At 33.4% G+C, this 24,251-nt stretch overlaps 2 protein-coding genes across 2 annotated transcripts; both read left to right on the plus strand.

The window, feature by feature from the left end:
* Positions 1 to 908: 908 nt before the first annotated feature.
* On the plus strand, positions 909 to 24,251 carry LOC120129094 (gibberellin 2-beta-dioxygenase 1-like). The gene is given in 6 exon segments (XM_039146689.1): positions 909 to 919; positions 11,958 to 11,966; positions 23,061 to 23,455; positions 23,543 to 23,643; positions 23,646 to 23,890; positions 23,985 to 24,251. Coding segments are annotated over 4 exon segments (987 nt in total). The 5' UTR covers positions 909 to 919; positions 11,958 to 11,966; positions 23,061 to 23,066; the 3' UTR covers positions 24,237 to 24,251.
* Positions 9,234 to 11,893, plus strand: LOC120129224. The gene is made up of 4 exons (XM_039146791.1): positions 9,234 to 9,272; positions 9,402 to 9,545; positions 11,345 to 11,512; positions 11,606 to 11,893. Exons 1-4 carry the CDS (start codon positions 9,234 to 9,236, stop codon positions 11,891 to 11,893), a joined length of 639 nt encoding a protein of 212 aa, XP_039002722.1.

Here is a 24,251-nt window from a genome sequence, read left to right on the forward strand (position 1 = left end):
GCAACTTCATTACTTGCTAGCTGGTTTTCTTGCTCAGAGCCTCAGACACCTCATTGGGTTAGATTTCACTGTTTCTGACTTGTATCGTATTATCATAATGGTCTTATACCAGAACATAGTCTTGTTTATCGGTTATTTTGTATTGTTGATCTTCACATTTTAGGTCTAGCACCACTTGCTGATTTTTATTTTCCTTTCTCAAAGAAACTATATAAGTGGCAAGAAAAATAGATAAAAGGCTTCAGGATTTATAACTAGTTAGTGATACTGAACCCAATCCTAAATGCATAATGGATTCCAGCAGATCATGAAAAACTCAGTCTAGAAATAAATTTGTTTTTGAGCTTACAATGTTTATCAGTGTGATGGAGTTTTAATGAGAAACAGAGAGAGAGCCCTGTCTGGTTGTGTAACATTTTTTCTGGTGGTTTGCACGACCGAGATTCTTTTACTGATCATACTCTGGATATTGATTGATATGTTTTACCTCTTCTGCAGCATACTAATCAGTTCTCGTCTTGGAATTCATGCAAGAATTGGTTCTTGAAGGAACCCTATTTTCTTCTCGATCTTGCTTTGAAAAAGGACTATTAATTGCATATCTTGAACTATACAATAAATAGTCCCATCCAGGAAAAAACAATTGGCGAATTCATGAATTTCCAACATTCTTTTATCTTTGATCTTAATGCTTCGCCACAAATCTGTAGGGTATTCTTTTTTGATGAAATTGATCTTTATGAGATGCTGTCATGTTCCCGGCATAATCCTTTGTAATTTGAAAAATATAATATATAGCCTCAGGCTGGCCATATAATTCGTTCTATTTCATTTGGGAGCTTGGTGGTAGGTGAAGCTCTGTAATTTAAATGAGCATCAGTCCGGCATAATTATATTTATGCATGATTCCAGTGGAGGAGTTAGGTAATTCTCATCGTTGTTTCTGTTCTCCTTACGCAAGTTCAAGCTGTTAAATTTGTTACAAGGTGATCATTCACTCACTAAATGTGAAATTCGTTCTTTGTAGTGCAACTTTTCTGATTTCAACTCTTGAAACTCAATTCTGATGTTACAAAAGTGGTCCATCTATGCATGCCCTTGTACATGGAAACAAAGAACTGAAGAATGAATCCCAGATTTAATTGCATTCCTTAGCATTTAACGAGAAATCCTTTTTATTTTGTAACAGCCGTTGAGATTCGCAGGATTTGTCGATGCATAATGTTCTTAGGAACTCCTATGGTTAACTTTCTTAAACCTTAGTTATTATCACATATATATGTGGACCTAATGTGATTATGCTAACATGGTTTCTGTATCTGATCTGCCAGCTCCACCAGAAGCTGAGAGGAGCCACTAGAAGTACTACCGAGCACTTTGGAGAAATAACCACTCCTCCTACCATCAAGGTTTCACGTAAGTGCAAAAAGTTTTATATGACAAACAACCATTAAATTTTTCTGTTTCCGTATCAAGACAGTTGTTTTACTGTTGTTTAGTCCTGTAAGTATTACTTTTTTGCTTGTTAACGAGGAGGGAAGAAAGGAAGTTTCTAACACGACAAAAAAATAAATTTGACATATAGGGAGGAGGAACTTTAAAAAACTGTAAAGCTTCATGTTTCCCATACCCAACCCTTCTCTTTCCTCTTCTTTGGCTTTTGGAAATTGGATCGAACTCGTTATTCTAATGCCTAATAACATAATTATTCTTTCTAGAAACTTTTAAAACATTTTTTTTGGCAGGAGAAAAGTAAATCCTACAAGAGGAATGTGCTTCGTTATCAGTTGAGAAAGTTTATGATAAATGGTAACCCCCGTTGTTGATATAGTGCTCTTGTCTAGTAGGTTAACTAGGTGCTAGTGGATATCTGTAACTCATTCTGTTCTATCTTTAGCACTGTTTCTTCACCTCTTGCGTCTGGTTCCTTTACAGCTGCACTATTGGTGATTATAATGGCATTGGTTCCTTCATGTCGTACAGACTCGAGGTATCTTCCAAGGTGCTGCAGATTATAGTATCACATTTAGAACATAATTGCAACAATGACTATAGCACTGATGAACTTTCTTTTTTTTTTTTGATAGGAATTGCAGGCCTCGTTAAAAATCTCCTTCATGATTAAAGGAGCTTATAGAGAAGCTCCTTAATCAGCAGAAGGAGGAAAAGAGTGCCTTAAGATTTTATTAACCATAGAAAGAACACGATACAACCAGGGAGCCACCCCCAATATGAACAAAACACCAAAAACAACCACCAACAATCCTACCAGAACCAGCCTAATCCAACAAAGCAACAACAACAGCCTAAAAAAGACTGGCCAAACAAAAAACCTAAACGAGGCCCGATAGACACTCAATCAAACAAAACAACCAGAAAAAAGCCAAGGGTGACAGCTGACTAAAACCATAAAAGCCAACTTCTAACTCAAAGGCCATGGAGCTTTCACATGAAAAGAAAACAAAAAAAACACACATATGGCCGCCTTTCCACCACATCACCACGTCTTGTTGGCTAAAGACCATCCGAACTTCCAGCTTCAGACAAAAAGCATGGTAGATCACCTGAACCTTCTACTCCTTCCCCCGCCATCGTCTTCCGACAATAGATACACTACTGCGCCATTAGACTCACAACCCAAATCTTTCCCAAAAGGCAAGGAATTGAACGTATCCTTCTGTTGAGACTGCACCAATGCTGGAAAATCAGATTCATAAGTGAATCTGCCATCAAAAACAGACACCTCTTCCTCCCAATGCACCTTACTCTGATGGCTCTTGCTTCGAGAACCCCTATACTTTCTTTTAGGAGCTGTAAAATTCCCCTGAAAAAATTGTTTAGATCTAAATTTGTTGCCAGAACCCACCTTAGGTCTCATGTATTGCCTTGCGATACCCTTTGGATTTACGAGAGCGTAGTTGTAAGAACAGCCCTCGTGAATCCCTTCCTCCACCTCCCTTATCTCAACCCGACCATCCAACATGGGGAAATCATTAAAATAATCCTTTGAGCCTACAAAAGCACATGCAGACTCACTATTTTTCCTAAAGGCAACTTCATTATTCCTCTCCACGTGAACCAACAGATCCACTTTATCCTTTAGGCTCACATCTTCCAATTCCTTTGACACTAAGAGACCATCCTGTATGGGAGAATTAATTAAAAAATCCTTACTCTCCACAAAACCACGTGCAGGCAAACAAGTGTCCTTAAAGACATCCACTGCTTCTCTCTCCGCATGCACCAGCAATGTCTTGTGTTCCCCCACTCCCTCCATTTGGGAAAGAACCATCCTCTGACCCCCAACGTCGCTCCTCGGACCCATCATCAAAGCCTCTCCTATGTTCCTGTCCTCCACACCCTCACCCAACAGGATGCTGCCTCTAGCACTAGTCCCCAAACAGCAGAAAAAAATTTCTTCATTCTCAGAACACCTCACGGCCGACTGCACCTCCGAAGAGTGAATGGAACTTCCAGCTTCTTCAGAACCCTCTTCCAGCTCAGGAAACTTAACTGGAAAGGCACCAACGAGCTCCCTCACCTTGGATAACGGGGATACGACTGCCTCTTCAAAAGAAGACGACTCTACCCACTTAATAAAAATTCTGCACCATCCTAACAAGCTGTCTTTGAGAGTTGAGAATTTACTGTCGTCAACAGAACCAGCAATGGGAGCCACCATGTGACTAACATCCTTCCTTACATTGTTTCCCTCGACTGAATAAGGACCAGAGAACTTCTTCCTCCAGAAAACATCACGAGGAAGATATCTCGCCATGAATACTCTAATTTTGTTGCCTTGAATCCAAGATCTATCAACACAGTTGATAGCCTTCCTCGCATCCTCCAGTCTGGTGAAACGAACAAAACCAAACCTACTTCCTCCCTTGCTTCTTTTATTGGGGATGAAAGAATCCACCACCTCGCCATATTTATCGAAAAATAACCAAAGACCTTTGTAATGAAAACTCTCTGGAATGTTGAAAATGATCACAGTGACAGTTTTTCCCAACCGGAACTCTCACCTTACTCGCCATTAAGAGAAATGATAAGGAATGAAAATAGAAAAACTTATCTAAAACACCTGATTTTTAGAGAGAAGGAGGAGCTTCTCTCACTATTGTTACAAAATTTAAAATCTTAAAGTGTTTTTACTGATGAACTTTCATTTCGGTTATGTTTTCAGTTTAGCACTAACAATGATGCATTGTTGATGGATGGTATTTGACTCAAATGCAGGCTAGTTTCCGTGATAGTTGGCATGGACAGAAACTTTTCTTATCTTGTTATTCTTCCTCCACAGAAATTATTATGATTCTGGTGGTAATTGGGCAGGCTTGCACCGCAAGGTGTGGTTCTAAAATGTCTTGTTCAGTCACTGTTGGTTTGCATTATACGTTCACTAACCAAGCAAAAGAGGATTAGGGGAGAAGTTACTGTATGGTTCCTTCTTATTCATTGATGTGATGAATGTGTGATAGATATGTGGTGGCTGCACTGCCCGTCTTTGTCCGAAAGTTTGGCACAGCATATGACCAATCCTGAATTCATACAATATAAAGGTATGCGAGTCGTGCTTATTTTTACAGCATGCTGTCTGCCTTAATGTTTGGGTTGAAATTCTGTCTGATTTGATAACTGATCCAATGGCATTCAAGGTTATGGTTTGGTCTGCACTAAAGCCCCTCTGTTCCTGCCACATAATGGAACATTTTGGTGTATTTATTCAAATAGAAAACAGTTGATGTTACTAGGTTCACCATGCATGTCTTTCCACAATGGAAATGAACCATGGATGGATGAACAGTTGATCTTATCTTTTCACAGTAAAACATTGCATAAAGTGATTGAGTTCTAAAAGACTCAAACATGTAATGAAATCCAGTAATTGTTACTGATTGAGAAAACATGATTTTGAGTACAAAATAAAGGTAGAACAGTAAGACGATGCATAGTTCAATAGATTGATTAAGGCAGCTGAGGCTTAATTTTGTTGGGGGGTCTAAAGTTAGATGCAGTTGGAGTTGACCGCATTGAAAGGAAAGTAGGCTGGGCATCATGTTGGGTTGGGACGGGATTTCGGTTAAGTTGATCCGATCTAAGAAATATACTCTTCATTTGAATCCGATCTAATTTGAGTTTAGTGGTGTCACATTCTATCCAAATTTTAAGATAAAAATATGTATTCGACTCGATCATATCCGAACATGCATATAAAAAAACATTTTTATTTAATAAAATAAGAACTTAATTGAAAAAAATAGAGATAAAGATATTATACTAATTTTTCTTAAATGTGTAGAAAAGAATTATATTATTGTTCAGTTGGGTCGAATCAAAGATTTTTATTTTTAATCTAAATTGAAATTAAATTCAACCGTACTTTTCATAAAATCTGATATGATCGAATATATTTAAAAAAAACATGTAAACGCGTTAAATTCAGACATGTAAAGTATCAACACGTTCAAATAAGAGTGGTATTGTTTTGAACATGAAACATGTGATATGAGTGATCAAATTCTGGCATCACCTCTAAAATGGAAGTGTGAATATTTGGACAAAAAAAATATCGAAATTTCAGTAGCACTTCACATCATTTCAAAGATTTAATTATTATTCAAAAGAATTTTTGAAAAAAAAAGAAGAGATATTTTGTCAGTTTCACAAATAAATATGTAGGTTGCGTTTGAAAAATCATATTCAACCTTTTGAACAGTAGGGACTCGATGGGATTGACCTTTCCATATATTTTTTCTTTAAGAAATATATAAAAAAATCTATTGAGTAAAGCACGAACCGAGTGACCTTATCGATAAAAAAGTTGTTATTCTTTGAGGTATCGAATTAGAAGATCAGAAATATAAAAATTATTTTTAAATAAATACTAAATTTTATTTACTCCATACTAATTATTTTTGATGAAGTTGACTATTCATCACAACTTAACTAAAGAAGTGGGGGTTAATTTACATCACCTTTTTGTACAACCTTTTTTCATCCTAAATGTTGTATAATTTGATAGGATCTTGTTTATAGTTACTCTTATATTTTAGAAATTACTTAAGCAAATGATAATTGTGTTTATTGAATTATAATCCATGTTTATACAAATGTAGCCAATGTTGATATATTTTAAAAACCATTCAAGTTAACATGTAGCTCCGGGGGGGAATTAATTTATAGAACAATGACTTGGTTTAAATCAATCCATGAACACCTTCAGTGGGACATGGACAAATTACCTTGGCTTCCCCTATCAAGCACTTGCTATAATTAAGAAATGTCGTAGATATAATAATTAAAGTCAAGTCCCCATTGCCTATTGAATAATTTAGTCATAAGAAAATTGGCAATGTTCTAGCTTAGGATATGATAATCTACAATCATTATCTTCCTATATTATATATGCTAAAAGAGTTGAATATGGAAGAAATATTTTCTATACAAGATGTAAAAAAATGTCAGAAAATAATAATACTCGAAATTAGATATTTGTGAAATGGCCAAAGATAGGTTGCCTTGGTTCATTTGTCGCATCAAATTTCAATGGAAATCATGCGTGACTGTCGATGAACTGTTTTTACGTACGACCATTATGTGCTTTCTTTTCTTTTTTTCCAATCCATATAAAAAAAAGTAATATCTATAAAACTTGGAGACTTTTTACTATTGAAGTATTCAATAATCACATAAACAGATAATAAAATATTGAATTATTCAATAATCGATCAATTATCTAATTAAATTAGGTTTATAATCGGTTAACAACTTTTTTGTGTTTAAGTGGCAGGTTTTTGTTTTTATTGAATCTTTACACATAATGTAAAAAATTAACTTTAAAATTTTTAATAATAAAAATAAATGTTCTTTTTTCTTAAAAAAATATCAAATTCAAAGAAAAAAAAACATATATTCACTTCAAACAATCTAAAATATAAAAATGATACGAAACAATTTATTATTTTGCGATTATTAATCTAATGAAAATAAAGAATTTATAAGAAAATGATGTGAAGAAATAATTTGGGCGAAAGCGATAGCTACGAATGAGATAAGGCCACGTAATCTGATAAGGAGCGAGCCGCTCCTACGCGTCCACGCGTTGGAGTAGTTCTGTTCAAGTGGAGGCTGCCCTTCTACCACGTGTGATTTTGTCCCAAATTTCGAGCTCAAAATTTAAACTAAATTACTTCAAGGTTTATTATAAATAAATAAATACAATAAACAAAAGGCTGGGTTGGTTTTCTCTCTGGGAGTGCCAAAAATTATAAAAAGGAATCTTTCATCTCTTAGAAGAGAAGCTAGAATTGAAGTGAAGTGGGTCCTCACTTATCTTCCACCAAGGATTTTCATTTTAATAAATTACATGACTAAAATAATTGAAAATGAAAAAAAGAATTTAAAAAATCTTTTGAGTGTGACTCAATGGTCAACTATGGTCATTGATTACCGTTTTCTTCTGAACATTTTCTTGTTGTTTATACATGACAAAATATGCAACATATTTGACTATATATTATATATATATATATACTTCACACTAAATGTTCTACCCTTCTACCACTTGCTTAGTCCCTTTTTTAATAAAAATATTTTAATTTTTATTTTAAATCCTGCACATTATCAAATATTAATAAAATATATTATATCGTAAAAAATATTAATAAAACTATTCATGTCATCAAACAAAAATAATTTAAAAAATATAATAAAATGTTATTTCCATTTTATCATCAAATGATTTAAAATAAAGCAACATAATTAACACAAATGATTAAGTTGATACTAAAGACATAAGATTCTAGCATCGGGATTGAAGGGTTGACAGTAGGGGTGTAAACGAGCCGAGTCGAGCTCGAGTATTGCCGAGCTCGACTCGAACTTGAAAACTTTAAATGTAGGCTCAACTCAATTCGAAAACTCGCTAGCCTAAAATTTTCAAACTCGACTCGAACTCGAAAGATAATATTGAAACTCGACTCGAACTCGAAAAGGCTCGAAAGGCTCGAACTCAAAAAGAATTCAGGAGCTCGATTGAAGCTCGATTTTGAGCTATATTCGAGCTCGAACTCAAACTCGAATTTGATCCTACAAAAATCTTATATTACATTTGAAATATATAAATAATTTTCCCTTTAATCAACCATTACCAATACATTATAATATGAATGTATGAACTATAAAAAAAAAATCTAAAAAAATAAAAAATACAATTACAAGAAATTTAGGATAATTAATATAAGTTTTGAAGTTTTTTTATAATAATTATTAGTATTATTATTACTCATGTTTATTATATTAACATATGGTACAAATCCACGAGGAAGCCCGAGACAGTGCACCATCCACGTGAACCCACCGAGGAAGACCCATGCTGGTCGGCCATCCACCGAAACTAATGTTGTCGTCGCCCATGCTGGCCATGCTCGAATCCATGCCCTACAGACACACAAAACAAGGGACAGAGCACCAAGCACCAAAACCAATACTAGGAATGACAATTAATAGCTTATGCAACAGTTGATAAGAATTAAATTATATCTGTGGGACAGGTAAAATAATATGTTTCTGGGAAGAAGAAGGGGAGTGAAATTTTTTAAATATACAACGAATGAACCACCAGATAGAATACAAAATATAAAACAATTTCAACCTTAGATTATCTTCAAAGATATAATTAATCAAAAATTTATATAACCTTACTTATGACATTCATATATGTCCTAATCACTAACGTGAAAATCTAATGTATTGGTTCACCTTAATAGAGTTATGAAATTGAACAACCATATATTTCTTGACAAAACCATATTCAATTATCAGCGGAGTTTTATGTAACCTAAATCAACATAACTAAAGAAACCACTATAATAAGACAGTGTGGTATTTGTCCACTCACCTGAAATCAATCAAAGGTCGAATATAATTTTGACCAAACTTGTAGTAGTCAAATGGCTCCCGCAAAGCTTTGTGGTAGGGTTGAAATACAAAAGGATCTTAAAAAGCTACCGTCATATTTCATGTAGAAGTTTATAAAAACTTATAATCGAAATGCAGTATCTGAAAAAGGAAGTTCATAAAAGTTTCAAACTGTAGATTCATCTTGAAAGAGCATTTTAGAACAACTACCTCTACATCCAAAAGCACACGGTCAAGTGCAACAGCCATGTTTGACAACACAACTTCAGCAGCAGCGGGATCTCCACTTTGAAAAACCTAAATGTTGCCACATGCGAAAGATTTTCTCTTTTAAGTTTTCAGATATACAGGTAAAAGATACACAAAAATGAAAAAAAAGTTCACCAAGATTTTCGAAGGGCATAGATCGTGTACTGAGGAGAACATATCATATCTAGAGCATACATTAATGTGCAGTAAAGTTTGGGTTTCTTGCCTAGGCCAGCGAGGAAAGAGTAGTCTGGGCGTTAGGACTCTTCATCGGAGCCCGTGGGGACGGCGAAGGCCGCGGTGGCCGTGGTCTGGCATGGTTACGGAGTGGTGAAGATGGGTATTTACGAGGGTATTATGGGTTTAAGTTTAAGGTTTTGGGGATGTTTTTTATGAAGGTTCTCACCGGAATTTGTTTAGGAGAAGTTTAAGTTTCACATCGGAGCACTAGGCGGCTGAAGCCACGGAGGCTGTGGGTCTCTGTTAGGGTTAAGCGAGGAAAAATGATAGAAATCAAAGTGTAGAACTCCGTTGAAGAAAGGCGAGAGGAACGGCAGCTGCGGGCCTGCGACATTGTTTTCTGGTTTGCGTGAGAATGAGAGGGGGAGAGTTGGAGAAGGTTAGGGAGTGAGGCTTGAGCTTGAGCGGATGAAATGAATATTTAGTTTAGGTTTGTTTTAATTTAGGTTCTAAACCCTAATTAATTTTGGGGTTAATTATCATTTAGCCACTGTAACCTTAGGGGTAAATTAGCTTTAGGCTCTCTAGATTTATGTGTTTTGTACAAAATAGTCCCTCAATTATTTAAATTTTAGCTTAAATTAGTCCTCACATTTAGGTTTTTCTTAATTTAGTCCCTGTTTAGGATTGTTTTCTTTAATTAGTTGTGTATATTTATTTTGCATGTTGATATGTTTATGTCTAAGTGTGTGAATAATTTATTTATGAGTCACATAACATCATTTTGCATAATTTGTATGTTACCTTCATGTGCATAACTTAAACCCTAAACCCTAACGCTTAACCCTAATATATAAACTCTAAACTCTAAACTTTAAACCTTAAATCCTATCACATAAACTCTAAACCTTAAACCCTAAACCTTATCACATAATTAGTTATGAGGTAAGTACAATATAGTATCTTGATATTAAATGCTCAAACCCTAGATATTTATGATATTTGAACCCAAAACCTCAAATATAAGAACAATTTAAAAAATTAGTTATTACAAATATTATCATTAGAAATATATTAAATATTTGTCATTAGATAAATAATTTTTTTATCAATTTAAAATAAATATAAGAATATTTTTTCAAAAATAATTTTTAACCAGTTTCAATTCAAGAATATGTATTCATCAATAATGTATTTTTAATATATTTTAATAATGTACTTTTAAAAAATCTAAAATTATAATATAATATTTTTTCGAGCTGCTCATGAGCTTTTCGAGTCGAATATCGAGTAGCTCGTTTCGTCTCGTTAAGAACTCGAGTCGAGTTCGAGTTCGAGCTCGAGTCGAGTCCATTCGATCCGAGTATTTATCAAGCCAAGATCGAATCGATCTCGAGTAGCTCGCGATCTGCCTCGTCTCATTTACAACCCTAGTTGACAGGTACAAATTTAAACTATAAAAAAAAAATTCAGAGCATGTTTTCTCAACAGTTCCCCAACATAATTGTTGTAAGTACATGTGGCTAGGCAATGGGCTCCTAAACCCATTACTCTAATTTACTTCAACAGGCATCGTATAGTTTTTATGCGATAATATCAAAATAATAATTAAATATATCATTAAGGGTCAGTTTGATAATAATTTTAAAGATTAAATATACAAAAAGTGTCTATGCATGTTTTTTAAGTTTAGTATTTAACGTTTTTTTCGTTGCAGTTTGGTGCATAATGTTTTATTCTGTGATTCAAAATGGATCCAACCATAACGGACCGTTAAATTAGGCCGTTATCCCATTAAAAATATCACGTGAAATGTTTTTTTAATACTAAAAAATGAATTATAAAAATAAAAAATTAATTTTTCTTTAAAACCTTTAACTTTTTATCCATTAACCCTAAATCAATTTCCCTCTCCTCCCCTTAAAGTCGTTTCTTTTGAGCTTTTTAGATTGATTTGCTTATTTTATCTTTGCATAGTATAAAATTTGAGCAGTTTAATATCCAAGCTGGTTCGGATTCTACAGAGGTGGCAACAGATATGATCACCATCAACTCCACAGTGAAAATGATTTATCGAAGCACAGGAACGTTTTTTGGAGTCCATGTCATCTCAACTCCTCTTGATCTCTCATATTCACAAATCACCATTGCTTCAGGAACAGTAAGTCCAGCTCCATAAAAACACAAACCATTTTCTTTGTATTCAAATGTTAAGCCATTTTATATGCAACGAATCTCGGTGTTTCATATGAAGAAATTTTATCAATCGAGGAAGAGCCAAAGGTCTGTAACTGTAACTGTAACTGTTATGGGAAACAAGGTTCCATTGTACAGAAGTGGAGCAAGTTTGAGCAGTTCAACAGGAATGACAACGCATTCAGTTTCGCTGAAACTGAGCTTCATTGTCCGATCAAGAGCTTATGTGCTGGGGAAACTGGTGAAGCCAAAGTTCAACAAGAAAATTGAACGTGACATAACTTACGATCCCAAGAAACCCAATGCTCCCATTTCACTCAAGAAATCTTGCACATACGATTCATAAAAAGTTCAGATCGCATGGACAACACGTTGAAAATTCAATGTGAAATTGGTTTGATGAAAAAGAGGGGAAAAGAGTGAAGGGGAAGAGATTTAGGGTTAATGAGAAAATTTAAAAGGTTTTAATGGGAAATTATATTTTTATTTTCATAAATTATTTTTTAGTATTAAAAAATATATCACGTGGCATTTTTAATGGGTTAACGGTTAAATTTAACGGTCCGTCACGACTGGATGTATTTTGAGTCATGGAATGAAACATTAGATATCAAACTGTAATGAAAAAAACGTTAAACATTAAACTAAAAAAACATACATATGTTAGACACATTTTGTATATTTAAGCCTAATTTTAAAAAATGTGATGAACAAATATTTTTTAAATTAAATTGAATAAAATGCTTTTTAAATTAAACTAAATTTGTTTTGAATTATAAAAATATTTGTTTTGCATTGCTTATATATACATGATAATAGCGTATTTACCAAAAAAAAACACATTGACATATTTTATTTACCTGTCAGACACAATTTGAGAAAATTTTATCGATCTAGCACCCTTTGTAAAAAGAATCGGGTCATAATATGCGCCTTTATGCAATTATGACACGCGCTTTTTATTATTGGTTCTAAATTTCTCGGTTTTTAAACTTTCCCTCGGCTATAAATAAGAACCTCTCAACCGTAAACATCACCGCATCAATTCCTCCCATCAATTCCTTATATATTTGCTTCACCAGTTCGTTCGATCTTTCGTTGTAAGGTATTTTTTTAATATATAATATTTATTATATATATATTATTTTAAAAAATTATTGTACTAATTATTTCTATTATTTTTTAAGGTTGTAAAATTAGAAAGCGGGATCATACGTCGAGATATTTTTTCGATACGATAATAATATAAAATTATATTATTTTAATTATTGTTAATATTTTAAATATTTTATTGCGTTATATTTTAATTCATATATTATTTATTTAATTAGGTGTATTTCAGCTATTATTTTTTGCAGATATAAGACTCTCTATCTTTCAAACTCTCAGAATGTCATGAATTTCAGCTATTGTTTATTAGGATAGAGAAATTCGAAAATAAAATTGGCGTTGTCTTCGCATCAAATCATTCTGTTAAAATATCCTTCAAGAGAAACATAGCTATTGAGAAGCTGATAACGAAGATTTCAAGGAAGATTGTCCTCGCTTCAGTACTAGAAGATTGTCCTCGCTTCAGTACATATTTCCAACATCAGTGTTTTCATTAATTTATACAGCGTTCGAACTATCGAACGATGATGATGTTGCAATGATGGTTGATTCTAAAAATCATTATTCAGACGTCGATATGGAGATGTATGCAAAGTTTGTTGAAGTGTGTGTTGTTTGTGGTATGTCATTATGTTCCCACTATAGGCTGGCTCAACAAGCTGATCAAGTTGACAGGCCAACTACGGTAATGGGTAATAATTTTAATGCCATAATGGGAAGTCCGCATCATTGTGCCATCACATCAAGTTCAATGGGGAGATATTCATCAGAAACTGCTTACGATATGTACCGAGGTGGGTCTACAAACAATCTGTATGGCAACATCGCGTCCAATTTAAGGGGAATACATTCATCAGCCAATTTATTTGACATGAATATGGAGATGCCCTCAACGCAATAATCTGTGCAGTTTCTATTTGACACGATGGCTTCAAGCTCCAGGGGGAGGCATTCTACTGCGAGCTTCTTCGATCTCAATATCGAGAGGCCTTCAAGTTCAAGGGGAAGGCATGCAAGTATCAGGTTGTTCGACCTAAATGTGGACAGCATGGAGGAACCCTCATCTCCACCAAAAGAACCGCTTCGTGAGCCAGGTGCGGATGGTGCTGAAACTGGACTATTCGTTCACCCAGAATCACCGCAGTTCAACATAGACTCCGATGATGATGATGATGTAGATGAAGTTCCCACAAATTTGGTACACACTAAACCTCCAACACACATGTATGAAGCTGATTATGGTGCAATGTAAGGGCCAGAATTTGCGGATATGCCTAATGTCGGTGACTATGGATTTAACTCATCATTCATTAATGGTGAGTTATATTTAGGAATGGAGTTTTCATGCAAAGAAGAAGTGATGATGGCAATTAAAAATTACAATATTCATAATTTTGTTCAGTCTAGAGTCAACCGCTCTACGACTAAAAAGTATGTCTGTCACTGTGTCCAACATGATAACGGATGCAATTGGATGGTTCGCGTATCGAATACGAAGAGGAAAAACAATATATGGGAGCTAACTATATACAACGGTCCTCACACATGTTGTGTTAGAGAGATCAACCAGGATCATCCCAGCTTGGACTCTGGTATGATATGTCAAGTCATCATGCCCATGGTAAAAGCAATCTCCCAAATAGCTATTGATGTGTTGATTTCAGCTATACAATCGCAGTATGGGTATTCCGTCTCATACATAAAAGCATGGAAGGCAAATTAGAATGTGATTAAAAAACTTCACGGTGAATGGGATGCATCTTATAATGAACTACCAAGTTGGTTTAGGGTGGTGCGCATGTTGAATCCTGGGACAGTTATGGACTTCGAAACTTGCCATGCATACCATAATGATCGAGTTCTTCGTGATCTATGCCAATTCTACTGGCTTTTTTTAACTTACCCACTGTGCATTAATGTTGTGAAATACTACAAGCCCGTGGTCCAAATCGACGGGACATTCTTGTATGGAAAATACAAGCAAGTTTAACTATTGGAAGTTGTTCAATATAGTAATTGCAACATTCTTCTAGTTGTTTTTTTCCCTTGTTGAAGGAGAAGATATAGATTCTTAGTCTTTTTTCCTTCGAAACTTACGTTCACATGTTATTAGGAGGGAAATATCTGTGTCATTTCAGATCGCGGAGATGAGATCAAAGCAGCAATGGATTTTTTGCGTCAAATGTGGTAACCACCCTATGTCCAACATAGATATTGTATCCGACACATTGCTGCAAACTATCATGGAAGGTTCAAGAAGAATGATGAGCGTCAATTACTTATGCGCATGGGTATGTGAAAATGCTATTATTTTTTTCTTTCAATCATTTTCATTTTTTTATAAAAACAAAATTAGTAAGTTTTACATTTGATGCTCGGGTTACGAACTTCTACCTCAATCTTTTGAGTTCATGCTTCAAGAATTATGGGGGAAGAACAATGAAGGTATGATTACATCAACCTCATCAATAAAGAAATATGGACAAATGTATATGATGGTGGATATCGATATGGACACATGATGACCACCTTGGCTGAGGCTATCAATTCGACCTTAAAGGGGGCACGTCATTTACCTTAACGGCTTTGGTAAAAATGACATATTTTCGTTTGTGAACGCTTTTTATGAAGCTCTAGGGATAAGCTTAAACATAGATGCAAAGCGGTAATGTCTATCACCCTATATTAGTTACAAAACTACAAAAAATAATTGTTGCATCAAATGAAATATATGTAACAAGCTTCTCTATAACGCATGAATTGTTTCGTGTCACAGATATCCCATGACCTCTTCAAGGGATTTAAGTTAACTCGTTAAGAGTTAATCTACGAGACAGATAGTGCAACTATGGGTTTTTTCAAACTCTAAAGTATCCATGCTCTCATATCATAACAGCTTGCTCACATACTGTTCTGTGGATCTCGTATACCTACTATCAGAAGTGTTTAAGGTATATGAATTTGAGTTCCCCCCAATAGGTAATGACAAAGACCCTAATAAGGTTAAGAATTAGCTTCCGATTATACCAGATCTGTCTTTAATGAGAGATTGGGGTCGTCTAAAATCCACTCGAATTCATTGTGATATGGATATTCGAGAAACATCTAGACAAAACAAAAGATGTGGGCATTGTAGAAACCCATGACACAGTAGAAAAAAATGTCCATCTATTTTGTCATCAAGTAGCCGTTGATATTGTGCTTGATGTAGTTGTTTATGAAATAATAGTTTTTGTAATTTAATTTACATTTACTTTAAGTTAATGTCATTTGATCATCACTGAATAATTAAACAAGAAAATGTACAAGACAAGGGATTAAAATTCAGTAAATAATAAACTCATTCGCTTCAATTAAATAATAAACAAAATACTAAAAACATTCGCTTGAATTAAGTAATAAACAAAATAAATTAAGTCATAAAAGGTAAATAATTAATAAACAAGAAAAACGATTAAAAAACACTAAATAATAAAACAATTTGCTTGAATTAAGTAATAAACAAAATTAACAAAATAAATTAAGTATTAAACGGTAAATAATTAAACAAAATTACAATTATTTGTCAAAAAAATAAATACAAATATAATGAAATGTATAAATCTATCGATGTCTGCGTCTTGAATATGTTCAGCAGGGCGGTGGTTGTCTGTCTCGAGGAGAATTTCTTCGTATAATTTGTTCTGATTCCTCACTCTCATCATCATCATCATCTTCTTCGTCGTCATCAGGATCAGATACATTTTGTTGATGAGGAACGGATGACGATGTAGCACCTCCATAGAATAAAGACCCTGGAGGTGTATAACTGACTATCCCACCACTCATAAAACTGGGAAAACTGAGAAAAGACCGACATAGATGAGTGAGAAAACTGTACATGAGGTATCTGTGCGGCGGCCATTGATGGTGATGCTGGACCTACTAAATAACCAGTATATGAACCTCAAGTTGGATCTACAAACATAGAACCATAATATCCTCTAGGAGAGGTCATATAACTCTACAGCGGTGGCGGCATCTGGTATGGAAACGGCGGTGGCAGTATTTGGTATGGTTGTGGGATGTACATCGGTGTAGACGGTGGTTGCTGCGAAGGTTTTGGTGCTGCAGCTGAGGACGAACCCGAAGTACCAGCTCTCCATCCACAAGTCGGGGGATGATGGGGTTGTGACGGTAGACGTCTCTATCGATGTCGATGAATGCTCCATCATCGTGCTTCCTCAGAAAGCAGGAACGGTTTCCCGTTCCTGTTGAACCACTCGTAATAACCATATGCAACCGTCAAATGGTCCACATAAATGGGTTCTCTACATAGAATGCGCCCACGTCGATCCTCCCATATCATGACCCACTCATAATACTTCAACAGCCAGTCCACATATTTTTTGTCACGTCGATCGGTGCTATACAACTCGTTGATATTTTAATGTGCTTCCGAAATTGATTGTACAAAACCAAATTGCCAGAGCACGCGATCAGTGGGGTTTCAACTCGACAATCGTATAACAGATCAGAGAGACCATCACCATCCAAACATCTAATATGGGATGCAAATCCTCATATCATCAATACAATAAGGAGCCCAATCAAACTAAAACAAATATATATAATTCTTATCAAAATAATAATCTAATTATATAACGATAATTAAAAATAGATTTTGTTATTTAAATACATATCTTTGTGTCAGCCTTCTGATCAATGAGTAACCTAATTGATTTTAATTCATCAGGTAAATCCCGGTGATCTTTCCTTACAATAGACCACATATTCAATGAAATAATTTTTATTATATACTAGATAAAATGATTAATATACGAAATTAGCATTGTAATTACCTCAATAATAGCGGGAAGACGAACGAGTTCTTCACAACCGAAATAAAAAGGGTATGCGATATCACGCTGAAGACTGCAACAGAAGGAGACATCTGCCGATAGTATTTTTCCTATAGTCAGTAGCTCGACACATTTCCCTATAAGGAATGCCAAAACTACTGATCCCCAACTCAGTGTACCAGCCATATAAAAATCGACGAGATGTCGCAACCACATACAGTAAACTTGGTTGCGCGATTTATCTAGCATCAGGAGCTCTCCTATCAGTTGTAGTATGCATGTCTGTGCATACATTTTTACCTGCTCCTCTGAGGTGTCGCTAATCAAATGCTTGAAATTTGCATCAAACTAATTTAACAGAATCCAACCACCGTTAAAATTTGGCGGGACACCTCCAAGATACTCTTGAAACAATGAATTTCAGTTACCGTGTGCCACCCTGAAAGCATATCTCCATCTACCGAAAGCCCCAAGTGCATGGAAACATCATCCAACGTAATCTTGCACTCTCCGTACAGAAGATGGAATGTGTGTGTCTCCGGTCTCCACTACTCGACCAATGCAGAAATCAAATTGGATTCTACGTTACAGTGCCCTTCGTATCTAGCTATATAATCGAATCCAGCCTCGACTAAATACGGCCAGACACGGGTTTGTATCTCTAACTTAAAATTACGGATAAAGGGATCTAATATACGATCTCTCTCCTAATTTAATAAATATTATAAAAATTAATATATATATATAAACTAATAAGAAAAATAAAATAAAAAATTATTACCAATAATTAAAATTAAAATAGAATTTAAAAATATTACCGTATCAGCGAAATGCATTGAGATATGATTTCCATCTAAACGAAGCAGTCCACCTTCTATTTTATAACTGCAAAAAAATTAGTATAATACAATTTAATAAAATACTAAAATATAATTTATTATAATATAGTATAATATATTACATTCTAAATAGAATGTGATCGGGTTTGAGTTTTAAGAGATTTAGGGTTTAATATAATTTGAGAGGGTTTGGGTTTTGATATGGTTTGAGAGAATAGATGAGGAGATATTTATAGGGTTTGGGATAGGTTTGGCCAGATGGATATCATCAATTGGGGGAGTATGAACGGTTAAAATTAAATGAAAGGTACCATTTGCGCCTTTTTAGAGCGTGCCATAATTGCAGAAAGGCGCGGATGATCTTAGCCCAGCTGGCGTCACATTAGCGTAAGGCGTGGATCATCATTTGCATCTTTTTGCAATGAGTGCTAGATCGATAATTTTTTTTAAAAGAGTGTCTGATAGATAAATAAAATCTGTCAGGATGATTTTTGAGTAAATACGCCCATGATAATACATCAAATTTGATTTCTTTTAATAAAATGTTATTGATAATCATTTATAATATAAATACGATGTTATTCGTGATAAACTTGTAGGAAAAAAGAATCACTGGACGTGAAATATAGGACAGAAGGCTGCTGAGTAAGTAAAGTCGTGTTGTTGGTTGACTAATTTGTCGATATCAAGCTTTGAACGTTATTGATATGTAACAGTAAGAGTGTACTAAAACAGAGTAGTTGATTAAACACTGAAAGAAGCAGTTGATTAATGGGACTGGGAGATGAATCTGAAACATTCCGAGTCACCTCAGCTACTTTATTTCTCCCAATAAGCAAAACATGATAATACTTGCCATTAACACAAACCACTGTACCCATGTGATCTAATCTCACAAATCAATCTCCATTGTCAAACAACACACTATTCAACTAGGTTTCGCAAATCCAAAATTAATTTTATGAGTTTACATATGTATATTAGTAACGCAAATATTTATACCATAAACATAAATAAAATTTTAAAATTAAATCATTAATTAAATAAATTATTAATTAAAAAAAATTAAATTTTAAGATAAACGTGTGGTCACCATAAAAAAATTATAAATCCGCCACTAATTCAATAAATAAATAAATAAGATCTTAGAAATAAACGGAAATGTGGGGTTACAATGTTAATGCACCTTCCATCTTTTGGTGCACGTCTCACTAAAATGAATATTTCATTCAGTGTTTAATTATTTCTAATAAAGTTTTTTATTTTAAGAAATATGTTTATATAAATTTAAAATTTAAAATTTTTAAATATATATTAAATTTAGCTTAAAATATAAAAATTGTGTATTTTTTTTAACTTGAAATGATACTAAATTTATTGAAACAAAAGAAGATATAACCTTAATAATACAACCAATCAAAGAAAGAACTTTAAGGGCTATGTCTACCAAAAAAATTGAAACATAAATAAATAAAAAGAAAACTTAAAAGTGCAATAACAGTTGAAACTTTCTTTTGAATACGATGCCTACCATCTATATTTTAACCACAAAAAGACCACCAACAATTATAAATCATATACGAACGATGTGAAAATCTCTACACAATTACATATATACTATAGAGGTAGACGAACAAAAAGCCATAAGATAGAGGAAATGTGCCAAAAAGAAAGATCAACATGTAAAAATAATTAACTAAAGCATAATATGAGAAAGTAATGAAAAAGGTTAACACCAACTATCGACGATCAATCTAAAGACTGATGCCACCGTTCATAAAATTAAGAAAGATTTACAGTTGATAGGAAAAGGAAAGAGAAAAAATAGTTCCCTCCTTTTTTATATATAAAAAACTGTGTGTCAAGTATTGTTTAATCTAGGTATAATTTATGTCAATTATATAATAGTTACTTATTTTGATAGAATGTTAAATGTTAATCTAGGTTTTCAATCTCAAATTCAACATTTCTGATCTTTATTTTTCATATAAAATCTTTCATCAATTAGAGATTAGTTCATATATAATTTTGGGTAAATTATAAGATTGGTCACTTTTATTTAAATTTTATATATTTTTCTCACTATATTCAAAAATTATAATATTTGATTAACTGCTCTTAAACCTTTAAAAGATTAACATATATGATTAGAAAAAGTAAATCAAATAAATAATTTTTAATGTTTGAGTAAATTTTCGTTTTCTCTAATAAAATTTCAAAAGTACAAAATTTTTACCTTTTATTTGACTTCCCTATTTGATATTCTTCAAGTTTTTTTTTTTTTTTTGCAAATTAGAGACATAAATTACTCTTAGAAGCCTGCCTTTTTAACATAGATTTCAGCTGCTATTTCCTTTTCAACACAGATTGAAGATTCTTCTTCGCAAATTAATGTAACTTTATTTTTTTCTGAATGTAGTTAAAGTCAATTTAATATGATTTTTTAATCAACATTTTTCATCGTTAACCGTTATGGTACTGACGTAATAGTTTACGGTGGTTTATAATGTGACGGATAACTTGACAGATATATTAAATTGATAAACTCAATCATGACAGATGAATTATCACATCAACATTGTGAATTACTACGTCAGTACTGTGAACTATCATATTAACATCATAATAATCAACAATAAAAAATGTTGATCAAATAACTTTATTAAATTTATTTTTTGAATTGACAGTCCCTTTCATTTAAAAAAAAAAGTAGAATAACTTCTAATGGTTTGTTAGAATTTTTTTCACTAAAACATAATATAATAAGAAAAAGACAAAAACTGAAAAAAGTATTCCTTGAGAACACCAAAGTTGAAAAGTTGAGAGGGCTCCTGACTTTACAGTAAACACTAAACACAAAGCAAGTTAGATTCACAATAAAATTAAAATAAAAACACTTGTTATTAGTAGGGATGAGCATTCGAACGAGTCAAGTAGAGTAAATTTTTTTTGAATTATTCGAATTGATGAGTTATATTTTACAATTTGAACTTAATTGAAATTTTTTCGAGTCGATTCGAGTTATTTAAGTCAAGTTATTTGAGTTTTTATATCAATTTTATTAGAATTATTTATAGTTTTATGACAATAATTTATTCCATTTTTTACTTTCTCTAACCATATAATATATATATATATATATATTATTCTATTAATATTATAATGTTATTTAATATATCAAATACAATTTAAAATTATGAAATATATTCATAATATTATATTTTAAAGAAATTATTTTGAGGGTAAAATATTGATGAGAGTATAAAGGAGTTAAGGAATTGATGGGAATAAACAATTGTAGTTAAAATATCAAATTGAATAAAATGCAAAGTGAAGGGATTAAATAAAAAAGAAAGTACAATTTTAGTAAAAAAGTAAGAATTGAAGTTACATAGGTATTCTATTGTGGTATATGAGCATGTGGTTCAAATATGGTAAAAGACATACTTAAATAAACGAATTTAAGAAATAAGGAAAATATGAAAGATTAAGGACTAAATTGAAAAATAAAAAATGTGCTATCAAAAAGAGGAATTGAAAGTACATATGTATTCTACTATGGTTTATGAGCATGTAGTTCAAATTTGATAAAAAATAAACTTAAAACGAATGAGGAATTGAAGGAATATTTAAATAGGGACAAATTCATAAAACTGTCAAAATATTTATTCAAATTTTTTATTTTTCGAGTAACTCAAAAATTTTATTCAAAATTTCTACTCGTCTCAAACTCGAAAACCGAATTTACAATTCGAGTTAACTCAAATAACTCGAAATTAATTTTTTTTTATTTTTCGAGTCGAGTTTTACTTCCTAGTTGTTGGTCAAAATCCATGTGTATTGAATATTATTAGCTATGTTCAATGTCCACGGTATTTTTTAAAATGGTGTGGAAGTTATAGTATCAAGGTTTGCCTTCCCCAACCATCTTTCTTTATTAAGCTTTTATCAACTGTCACTCTCTCCACCGTACTCTCTAACTCACTCAATTTATAAATCTGGTTTTAAAAATGATAACATCGGAATTTAAATTTTAATCTTTGAAGTATCAATAAAAATACTAATAATTGTTTGAAAAAATATTTATGTTCCATTGAACTCTAGCCAATTCGAATTGAATTATCTTATTATATATTCATATCATGTAATATATTTAGAGCTATTATCTTATTAAACTAAGGTAATTACAAAGTAACATATATTAAATATTCTCAATCATTTGATAATGAACACTTAATCACTCTATTACAATAATTGGTGTTTGAATACTTGATTTCTAAAATTAACAATAATTATTTTAAGCATTGAGATATTAATTCTTGTCATATAATTAAATAAGTACTTTATACCATTAATAATAAGGGGGGATTGGTGCTGAGTGTTGACTTGGTTACTTTTGAAAGGTTCTGACGGCCGACTCAGCCTGCTTGGATTAAAAATGACATATCATGTCTCTGATTATTGAATCTCTCATGTAAAATAAATAAACAAAAGAAGGAAGTTTCTTTCTTAATTAATAAAAGTATTTTATATTAATAAAAAAGCTTCCTCCATCTTTTTTCTCTTCCTATAAATACTCAAGCAAAACTCAAAGCCATTTGTTCATTTGCCCCTTGCTATGCAAATCTTCTTCATCACCAACAAGATCCAATCTTTTTTATCTTCTCTCTACTCTTCTCCATCTTTCTTATTCTATCGAAAAGATAACTGACAGAGCAAGCAGTAAACAATGGTGATAATATCAAAACCAGCGATTGAACAGTTCTCTTATATCAGAAACAAGCAGCCAGCCGCCGCATTGCTCCCTCCTCTTATCCCTATCGTAGACCTCTCGAAACCGGATTCCAAACACCAGATAATCAAAGCCTGTGAAGAATTCGGATTCTTCAAGGTGATCAACCATGGGGTTCCCATGGAATTCATTTCCAAGCTGGAATCTGAAGCCACCAACTTCTTCTCTTTGCCCCTATGCGAGAAAGAGAAAGCAGGGCAGCCCAAACCTTATGGATATGGAAACAAAATGATCGGTCCCAATGGCGATGTTGGTTGGGTCGAATACCTCCTCCTCATGACCAACCAAGACCCCAATATCGCAACTCAAAACCCAGAAAGTTTCAGGTACTTTTTCTTACCAGAGACAGGGTATCTGTAATGTTTTGTTACTGGTTTCTGAAACTGTGTGTGTGTTTTGCTGTTTGTTTGCAGGGTTGCTTTGAATAATTATATGGCGGCGGTGAAGAAAATGGCGTGCGAGATACTGGAGATGGTGGCGGATGGGCTAAAGATTCAACCAAGGAATGTGCTGAGTAACTGATGATGGATGAGCAGAGTGACTCTGTTTTCAGGCTTAATCATTACCCTCCATGCCCAGATGTTGTTCAATCTCTGAAAGCCAATGTGATTGGATTCGGCGAACACACTGACCCACAAATCATCTCGGTTCTAAGATCAAACAACACTTCCGGCCTTCAAATCTCTCTTAGAGACGGCTCTTGGATTTCAGTCCCACCTGACCACCACTCATTTTTCATCAATGTTGGTGACTCCTTGCAGGTAAAAAGAAAAAAAAAAGAAACTTTCTTTCAATCCAAACAGATGAAACCAAGAAAAATTCAAATTTTTAAACGATTGGAATGGATTTCATCAGGTAATGACGAATGGAAGGTTCAAAAGTGTGAAGCATAGGGTGGTGGCCAACAGTGTGAAATCAAGGTTGTCGATGATTTATTTCTGTGGACCACCATTGAGTGAGAAAATAGTACCATTGCCATCTTTGATGAGAGGAGATCAACCAAGCTTGTACAAAGAGTTTACATGGTTCGAGTACAAAACATCTGCTTACACTTCTAGATTGGCCGATAACAGGCTCATGCACTTTGAGAAAATCGCTGCCTCTTAATCTTTCATTATTTTT

The sequence above is a fragment of the Hibiscus syriacus genome, unplaced genomic scaffold (assembly GCF_006381635.1).
Source record: "Hibiscus syriacus cultivar Baekdansim isolate YM2019G1 unplaced genomic scaffold, ASM638163v2 tig00110483_pilon, whole genome shotgun sequence".
Taxonomy (NCBI): Eukaryota; Viridiplantae; Streptophyta; class Magnoliopsida; order Malvales; family Malvaceae; genus Hibiscus; species Hibiscus syriacus.